Below are 9485 nucleotides of genomic sequence, written 5' to 3'. Positions count from 1 at the left end.
ACTTACCCAATGTCTGCAGATATAGATATATATATTTTGCTGTTTGGTTTGTTTTTAGTTGGTTTTTAGGAGACAGGGTCTTGCTATATTGTCCTGAATGGCCTCAAACTCAAGGCAATCCTGTTTCTGCTTCTTTAGTGCTGGGATTACGGGCATGCATCACCACACTCGGTTAGACATGCTGTTTTCTTCCTCCTCTTCATAGTGAATGTTCATTATACATAGTGCTGGGTTTCATAAAGACAGTTCATTTCAACTGTCCTGTGTACTTTAAGTATATTCCCTCTGAATACCCTCCTCTTGGTCCCGCCCCCCTTCCATTCTCCTTTCTTCCTCCTCTGTCTCCCTTCTGCTTTCAGGTCTGATATGGTTTTAGGTATTTATATAAAATTTAGATCCCAAAGTGAGAGAACACATGGGCCTTTGTCCTCCTGCTTCTGGCTTCCTTTGCTTGTTATCTTTCACTGAATCCTTTTTTTTTTCCACGCCATATTCTTCATGCTGTACACATTTTCAAATGAACATAGCACTTTCTCCATGACAGACTAATGTTAACGCAGGCCATCACAAGTCTCTGCACATCTAGAGTGGTTTAAGTCATACCAAGCATGTTTTTCAAATACATGGAACTAAGTTAGAAATCAACACCAGAACATGGTATGATGGCTCAAGCCAGGAATCCCAGCACCTGGGAGGCTCAGTCAGGACTGCCTTTGAATTCCAGGCTGGAAGGACTATAAAAAAACAAAACAATCAAAAAACAACAACAAAAAACACCAAACTACTTTTCTATACTAGATAAAAGCAAACAAACTCAGAGGCAGAAGGAAAAAAGGAAACTGATTAGTGAAGAAATGGATGGAAGAAATGGAAAAATTGAAGGAACAGTTGGCTTTATGAAGATTATTAAAATTAAATCAGAAATAAAGAGGTGATACCTTTATCAATTCTATAGAAATTTAAGAGATTATGAAGGGCTGGAGACATGACTCGGCAGTTAAGCGTACTGACTACTCTTCTAGAGGACTCCTGCCTTCGACCCCCAGCACCCATAACCACGGGTAAAATTCCATTTCCAGATTCCTCATCCTCGTCTGGCCTCTGCAGGCACCAGGCCCGCAAGTGGTTCACAGACATACATACAGGCAAAACACTTATCCACATAAAAGTAAAAGGCAAACTGCTGTATGTATTGAGTGAGAATGGAAAAGTAGCAACATTACTCATAGCTAACTGAGTTTATGTCTCTCGGCTGCTCTGCCAGGCGTCAAGTTGTTCTAGGTTAGAAGAAACAGGGGTGTAAAGACTGGTACTTTCTCGGATAGGATAGTTCAGTAACGAACAGGAAGCAACTATGGCTAGAACGCCTGGCTGCCAATTTCCTTTTATTATTTATTTAGAGGAATGTGTGTATGTGTTGAGGACAACTTGCGGGTGTCAGGTCTCACCTTCCACTCGCGGGTCCCGGGAGTCGAACTCAGGTACTCAGGCACGGTGGCAAGTCCCTTTACTCCGCCGGCCCAACAGAGCCACTTCCTAGCTCGGCGGCTGAACCAGTTGCCTACCGCCTCAGTCCTTCGTCACACGCTAGGAGAGTCATAGTCCTCATGGGGACTTAGGGGCTAGACCCGCAGACGCACGGGACGATTTTCAAGGAAGCAGTTTACTGCTCGGAAAATGTTAGCTGAAAAAGGACTGTTGTACTTCCTAGGATAGCGCGAGCGGTCGCCACGGTAACGGGCGCTGACTTCCGGAAGAGGTACGGCACGCGACGAGGGACATCGGCCTCCTCGAGTGCGCGCTGACGGGGCGGCTCGTCGCGGCGCGGTGGGTTCCGGCTGCAGCCCCGAAGGCTGTGTCGCCCGGCGCCAGCTCGGAGGCCCGGCCGCGCGCGCCATGGACTTCTCCAAGTTCCTGGCCGACGACTTCGACGTGAAGGACTGGATCAATGCCGCCTTCAGAGCCAGCCCCAAAGACGGGGCGGCGGCGGGGAAGGCGGACGGCCACGCAGCCACCCTGGTGATGAAGCTGCAGCTGTTCATCCAGGAGGTGAACCACGCCGTGGAGGGTGAGCCGCGCAGACGCCCACCTGACCCACCCTGAGTGCCCGACTGCAGGACCCCGCCCAGGGGCCAAGCCTCTCCTTTGGTGGGAAAGCGGGCCCTGCGGCAGTCTTGAGTTAGGTTTGGTCTTTGGTAGTCACCTGTGGTGAAGCCGTAACATTTCCTTTGAAACCTAAAAAAAAAAAAAAGAAAAAAGTTGGGCTTGGTGGCAGCTACCTGTAATTTTAGCACTGGGGAGGTGGTGGTGGAGGATCAGGAATTCAAGGCTAGCTTTGGTTGCAAAGTGAGTTTGAGGCCAGCCTGGGCTATACCAGAACGGGCGCGCATACACAGACACCGCCCCCCCCTCCCCCAACACACACACACTCTGTTTTCTTCTTATGAGACAGTGGTTGCTGAGAATTGAACTCAGGACTTCTGGAAGGGCAGATGATGCTCTTAATCTCTGAGCCATCTCTCCAGCCCTAAAACATAAATCTTGAAAAAAGTCCGCCGGGCGGTGGTGGCGCAGGCCTGTAATCCCAGCACTCGGGAGATAGATCTCTGTGAGTTTGAGGGCAGCCTAGTTTACAGAGCTAGTGCAGGACAGGCTCCAAAGCTACAGAAAGAAACCCTGTCTCGAAAAACCAAAAAAAAAAAAAAAAAAAAAAGAAAAATGTCCTTTGGGGAGTTGTGGGGTAGATAGGTCTCATGTGGCCTATACTGGCCTTGAACTTGCTGTATAGTGTAGGGTGACCTTTGACTCCCAAGTCCTGGGATTATAGATTTGTTCCATCATGTCTGGCATAAGGACGCACTTTTGAGAGTGTTAAATAGTTAGCTGATCCTAGTATTTAGCAGTAGATGGGAAGGACACAGATCCATTGTAGTATGAGGAAGATGGGTCATCCTGAATGAAGACACTTTTACTCTGTGTGTGTGTGTGTGTGTGTGTGTGTGTGTGTGTGTGTGTGTGTGAGAAGTCCTTGCATGTTATTTTGTGGCAGTCTTACTAAGGTGCCCAGGCTGGCCTTGACCTCACTCTGTGTCCCAGGTAAGTCTTGACTTTTTGATCTTGCCTCAGCAGCTTGAGTGTCTGGGATTGTAGGTCTGAGTCACTATGCCTTGCAGATTTATGACCATTTTTAAAATTTAAAATTACATTTATTTATTTGTGTGTATTAGAGAGAGAGAGAAAAAGAGAGAGAGAGAGAGAGTGAGAATATATGGATGGACATGTGTCCAGAGAGAGAGAGAGAGGATATGGGCATGAATCAGTGCCCCTCCTTGCCATTTCACTGTGCAGACTACACAGTGCCACCTAGCCTGGGTTATGGTGCTGCAGTTCAGTTTCCAGGGTATGCTTTCCCTCAGTCTGAGTGTGGGAGCAGGGGCTCTTGGGAGCCACATCCTTGTGTTCAGAGGTGTTAGAAATGCAGATCTTGAACCCTGTCTCACATCTACCAGATGACAGGCTAGATGATGTTAAAGCATGCTCAGGACCCGGGTTAACTGGAGACCATGGTGTTCATGTCTCTAGTCTGTTGCAATAGGCTCAAAGTGCAGCAGCCAGGGCCATGTTATGTACATACATCCTCATTGGTTCCCAAATTTGTAAAAGCACCCAGGGTTTGTGTATGGTTCTGTTTTTATGTTCATAAGTATGACAATCACAGCACCCAGGGAGCTGGCATTCACCTTGTGCATTTCCAGAAGTTTCCCCTTAATACATGTGTAAACATGAGACAGGATTGCTTCATTGGTAGCTCAAGCATGTCCCTGTCCCCTGCCCTCAGTTCCGCTTTGAAGACTCTTCCCAGATTCTGAGCACACCAGACACTCAGAAGCTCGAATGGTTAGAGTTCCTAGTCTCTCATCTCGAATGCTCTTAGATAGTTAAAATGTCCATTTGCAGCATCACTGATGGTCTTGAGTCAGCAGAGACTTGTAGCAGCAACTTATTTTGGAGGAACATCTATTAAAGGTATCCTCAACCCAGTTCATTGAAGAGTAAAAACAAAAGCAGATTTGAAGGTCACTTGATAAATACACCTTTCCCCTATGCTGAAGCCAAGTAGTCCTTTAAAGTTGGAGGGAATGTGTGATAAAGCGGAGGTCTATGAGATGATCTCAGCTAGGACCATGTCCTGCATAGAGTGATGAATAAAACTGTGTTCTTCGGAAGCAGGAAGCAGGCCATCAACATCAACCTGACCCAAAACCAACAGGCTACAAGAAAGAACGAAGGGCACAGGTGTGGTAGCCACAGGTGTGGTAGTGTGGGCCTGTAATCCCAACTCTCAGGAAGCGTTTTAGAATTCTTCTTTATATAATTAGGAAAACTGAGTATATTCTTGAAAAGGTTGGAATTAGAGGAAAAGTGTCCCAGAAAAAGTCCAACAAAATAAAAATACAAAAACAAGAAAAAAAGACCATGGCAAACAGATGGGAACTAAACTCACATAATACTTGACAAGTGTGTTGCCACTGAGCTACAGCCCCAGCTCTTGGGTTTTGTTTTAAGATTTATTTTCTTTTATGTGCATGTGTGTGTGTAGGTGTGCAGGTACCCACAGAGGCCACGAGGGGAGCTTCAGGTCCTTTGGAGCTAGAGTTATGGGCCCCATCCATATTCCGTTCTCTGGTAGAGCATAATTGTTCTTAGTCATGGAGCCACTACCACTTTTCACAGTCATCCTCCTGCCTCAGCTTCCTAAGGGTTGGGATTACAGGCTTACACTATCATACCTGTGTCCTTCATTCTTTCTGTTGGCCTTGGGTCAGGCTGATGTTGATTGCTTGTTTCTGAAGCACACAGTTTCACTCATTCTACTGAGGACATGGTCCTGGTTGAGGTCACCTCACTGATCCCTGTTTTGCCCCACAGTCCCTGCAGGTTCTCAAAGCTGATTGGTAATGTTGTAGGGAAAGTGTCCTTCCTGTCCTCACATGTGTGATAATTTCCCACCGTACCAGCTCCAGTTTCCACCACTTGTACACATTGCCATTCTTGAATTTTTGCTGCAGAAACAAGTCTCCAGGCCCTTCAAAACATGCCCAAAGTGCTCCGTGATGTGGAAGCCCTGAAGCAGGAGGCGTCTTTTCTGAAAGAACAAATGATTCTTGTCAAAGAGGACATTAAAAAATTTGAGCAGGACACGTCACAGTCAATGCAGGTACTTTGTTTGGCTTCTGTCTTTGATGTGGGTTCTCCTATTTGGCAGATGCTCTCGTTCACAGGAGGTTTAGAACTCAGAACTCTACCTGGCTCTCAGGCCTCCTTTTCATCTAGCTTGTCTTTTCAGCCAAATTAGCTAGGTGAGGCTGGAGAGATGGCTCAGCAGTTAAAAGCACTGGCTGCTCTTCCAGAGGTCCTGAGTTCAATTCCCTGCCACCACATGGTGGCTCACAACCATCTATAATGGGATCTGATGCCGTCTTCTGACGTGCAGGCATACATGCAGAAAGAAGAGGGCATTAATAATAATAATAATAATAACAATAACAATAATAATAATAATAATAATAATAATAATAAGCTATAGTGAAGAACACTCATAAAACACTGTTTCAGGTCACCAAAGGTGGAGAAAAGAGGACTGTCACTGAATTGTGCACACTTTCTCTTTCAGGTGCTGGTAGAGCTTGACCAGGTGAAGTCCAGGATGCAGCTTGCTGCAGAATCTCTCCAGGAAGCTGATAAGTGGAGCACACTGAGTGCTGATATTGAGGAGACCTTCAAAACTCAAGTATGTTCCTTTACAGAGCACACTGTTCCAGGCATTTAGGGAAGAACTTGGGGTTTGGGGAAAGCAAGTGAGGTAGCTGTTGGTTGTCTGTAGTGGTCTCTGTCTGTTGTGAAGAGAAGTTTCCTTGATGAGGGGTGAGGACTACACTTATCTGTGTTTAGACTATAGTTCTTGATCTTTGTTTCCATCTGTAAAATGGGGACATTTGTAGGCTCCTGGTAGTATCAGTTGTGGTCACAAGCTCTCTGTCTGAACTAATCTGAACAACCATGCAGGCTTTATAGCAGGGACCTATGATCAGGGTGAGGTAAGAATTGTTGCACGAATCCTAAATGGTCTTATAATAAAAACTCAGAAAAACAAAACAAAACAAAAAAACTCAGAGCCAGATATCAGGGTAAAAGCTGAAAGATCAGGGAAGCAGAGCAAGCCACAGCCACCACCTCTTATCTTACCTCACCAACTCCTCAGTCTGAAAGAGCCAGAGTTCCTGTCTCCTCCCGCCTTATATTCCTTTCACTGTCCAGCCATATCACTTCCAGTCTCAACCTTCCTAGTGCTAGGATTAAAGGTGTGTGATCCCAAGTGCTGGAATTAAAGGTGTGTGCCACCACTGCCTAGCTGGTTCTCTTAGACTGGATTAATCTCATGTAGCCCAGGTGTGGCCTTGAACTCACAGAAATCCGAAGGGATCTCTGCCTCTGCCTCCCAAGTGCTAGGATTAAAGGTGTGTGCCACCACTGCCTGACCTCTATGGCTAACTCTGTGACTGGCTTTGTCCTCTGATCTTCAGGCAGGCTTTATTTTCTAGATTACAAACAATATATCACCACAAAGAATGGAACTTGGATCAGCCTGATTTTGATAACCAGTGCTGGACCAAGACTTCTTTTGTTTTGTTTTGGTTTGGTTTTTCAAGACAGGGTTTCTCTGTAGCTTTTGGAGCTTGTCCTGGACTAGCTCTGTAGACTAGGCTGGCCTAGAACACACAAAGATCTGCCTGCTGGGATTAAAGGCATGCGCCGCCGCCGCCGCCACCACCACCACCACCACCACCTGGCAGACCAATACTTCTTGGAGTCTGACCCAGATCATTTTACTTTAGCCATATTTAAGCACAGCACAGTTTTGAAAAAAGTATTCAGATAACAATGAATTCAGTCCTGTGAGTATGGCAAAGCTTAAGGCATGTTCACACTGAAGCCCTTTACAGCGTCCATGTGGCTGTAAGATAGATTCTTGTTGACTTAGAAGCAGTGCTCAAGGTAAGGGTATTGGGAGAATGACGGGTAGACACAGTGCCTGCCCTAAGATGACATAGAAGTAAAGTACAAATGACATCTCTCACAGGATGAGTTTCATGGCCAAAACGCTCAAGGTGTTAGGGGGAAAAGTCTGGGATAAACAAACATAATATTCTGGGAGTATGGGCAGGGCCTGGCCCAACAGAGCAACGGATTACCAGGTTGTAAACTACATTTCCCCCTAGCATTCTGGGAAAAACAGTCAACTATCTTCTCCCTTTGAGGAAGTCAGCTGTATGGTTTCCTTTCTTTGGCTTCTCCAGTGCTTATCTGTGTGCATGGGCTTTTTTGCCCTCTGCATACACTGATCTGTGGGTACAAGGACCAATATTTAGAGTGTAGTTAGGGATTATGGTTTAGTGAAGTGGTGGTTGTAGGTTCTCCTCAAAGACCCATGTTTCCTAGCCCTGGGTAGCTGGCTAGGTTTCCAGGACCAGGCATGTTATCCCTCCTGTTGAGTGGGTCTTGAGAGGTGCTGCTTACCACCAGTGTATTCTGGCTGCTACTGCCCCCTCAGGGTTACCATGCCAGGCTGATTGTTGTGGTTCACAGGTGTCATAACTGGATGTTTCTTGCTTCCTCTCCTGGAAACTTGCATGGTATCTTCCAGTACCATGAGAGCTAGTTCAGGTCAGGTCCAGCTCAGCGGTCTCTGGGCCCTGTGTCTGAAGTACATGGTGTCTTGAGCAATAGGAACTTACTTTCCACCACTGGGGGGTAGCCAAGAGCAACAGCAGTAACCTCTAACCCTGACATAACAACTAAGGATGGCCTTTGATGCCTGGTGTTGGGGATTTTGTTAGATGATCTAAGGTTCTGGGAAGGAGAATTGTCAGCACAGATGGGACAGTTTTATTTAATCTTTCTCTATGCGCGTGCGCGCGCGCACACACACACACACACACACACACACACACACACACACACACACCTACCTGTGTATATTATGGTACTTTTAGGTAGATGGTTAATAGTTTGGTTCCTTATGGCTTTTCAGACATCCTTACTGTTATTTTACTCTTCTCCGTCCTTCTATATTTATCTTCCCCCCTTCCTTAACTAGAGCCCCCTTTTCCCATCTCCCCTTCAGATCACTGAACTCTGCTATTCCCCTCTCTATCTCCATCCCCACCACTCCCAATGGTCCCTTTTTACTTTCCTGATTTCTGCAGTTACTCCAGGATATATACTCACATTTGAAGATTTGTTGCTAGGAACTTCCAGTAAGAAAGAACATGAGGTGTTTGTCTTTCTGGGTCATAGTTACCTCACTCATTATGATCTTTTCTAGTTTCACCCATTTACTTGCAAAGTTCATGATTTCATTATTCTTTACAGCTGAATAGTATTCCATAGTTTATATGTACCACATTTTCATTATCCATTCGTAAATTGAAGGACATTTAGGTTATTCCATTTCTTGTCTGCTGTGACTATAGCATCAATGAACATGGCTGAGCAAATATCTGTGGAACAGGATACCAAATCTTTTGGGCATTATGCCAAGGAATGGTATAGCTAAGTTGTGTGGTCAATTTGGTTTTAGCTTTTTGAGAATTCTCTGCACTGATTTCCATAATGGCTACAGCAGTTTACAATCCCATAAACAGTAAATGAAGGTTCTTTTTCCCCACATCCTCTCCAGCATTTGTTGTTGGTTGTTTTGTTGACCTTTGCCATTGTCTGACTGGGGTGAGATGAAATCTCAAAGTTCTTTTGATTTGTATTTCCCTAATTACTAAGGGTGATGAACACTTTTGAGATATTTCTTAGTCATTTTCATCTTTCTTTTGAGAACTTTGTGTCTCTCTCTGTTCAGGTCCTAGCTTTGTGTGTGTGTGTGCGTGCGTGTGTGTGTGTGTGTGTGTGTGTGTGTGTGTGTGTGTGTGTGTCTTTCAGACAAGATCTCAGTTAGCCCAGGCTGGCCTTGAACTTTTGATACTTCTGCATCTACTTCCCAAGTGCTGGCATTATGTACATGCACCAATAGACACCAGAATTCCTCAGATTCTTTTATTTTTAGTTTAGTTATTTTTGTTTTTGAGACAGAGTGTCTTAGTTAGGGTTTCCATTGCTGTGAAAAGATACCATGACCACAGCAACTCTTATAAAGGAAAACATTTAATTGGAGTGGCTTGCTTATAGTTTTAGAGGTTCAGTCCATTATCATCGTGCTGGAGTAGTAGCTGAGAGTTCATCTTGCAGGCAGCAGGAAGTCAGCTGAGACAGTAGGTGGTATCCTGAGCACAGGAAACCTCAAGCCTGCCCCCACAGTGACACACTTCCTCCAACAAGGCCATATCTACTCCAACAAAGCCACATCTGCTAATGGTGTCACTCCCTAGGTATCATGGGGGCCAATTATATTCAATCTACCGCACAGGGGGTCT

The 9485-nt window shown here is 45.5% G+C and overlaps 1 protein-coding gene across 1 annotated transcript in view; it reads left to right on the top strand.

The window, feature by feature from the left end:
• The first annotated feature begins 1742 nt into the window (after window positions 1–1742).
• Cog7 (component of oligomeric golgi complex 7) overlaps window positions 1743–9485 on the top strand; it is a 68124-nt gene continuing 60381 nt past the window's right edge. The window contains exons 1-3 of the mRNA XM_036195844.1: window positions 1743–2068; window positions 5070–5218; window positions 5675–5791. Coding sequence (XP_036051737.1) covers window positions 1897–2068; window positions 5070–5218; window positions 5675–5791 — 438 coding nt within the window. The 5' untranslated portion in view covers window positions 1743–1896. The remainder of the gene's footprint in view (window positions 2069–5069; window positions 5219–5674; window positions 5792–9485) is intronic.

The sequence above is a fragment of the Onychomys torridus genome, chromosome 1 (genome assembly GCF_903995425.1).
Source record: "Onychomys torridus chromosome 1, mOncTor1.1, whole genome shotgun sequence".
Classification (NCBI taxonomy): Eukaryota; Metazoa; Chordata; class Mammalia; order Rodentia; family Cricetidae; genus Onychomys; species Onychomys torridus.
The sequence above is the reverse complement of the archived record's forward strand: the minus strand, read 5'-3'. Positions and strand labels throughout refer to the sequence as shown.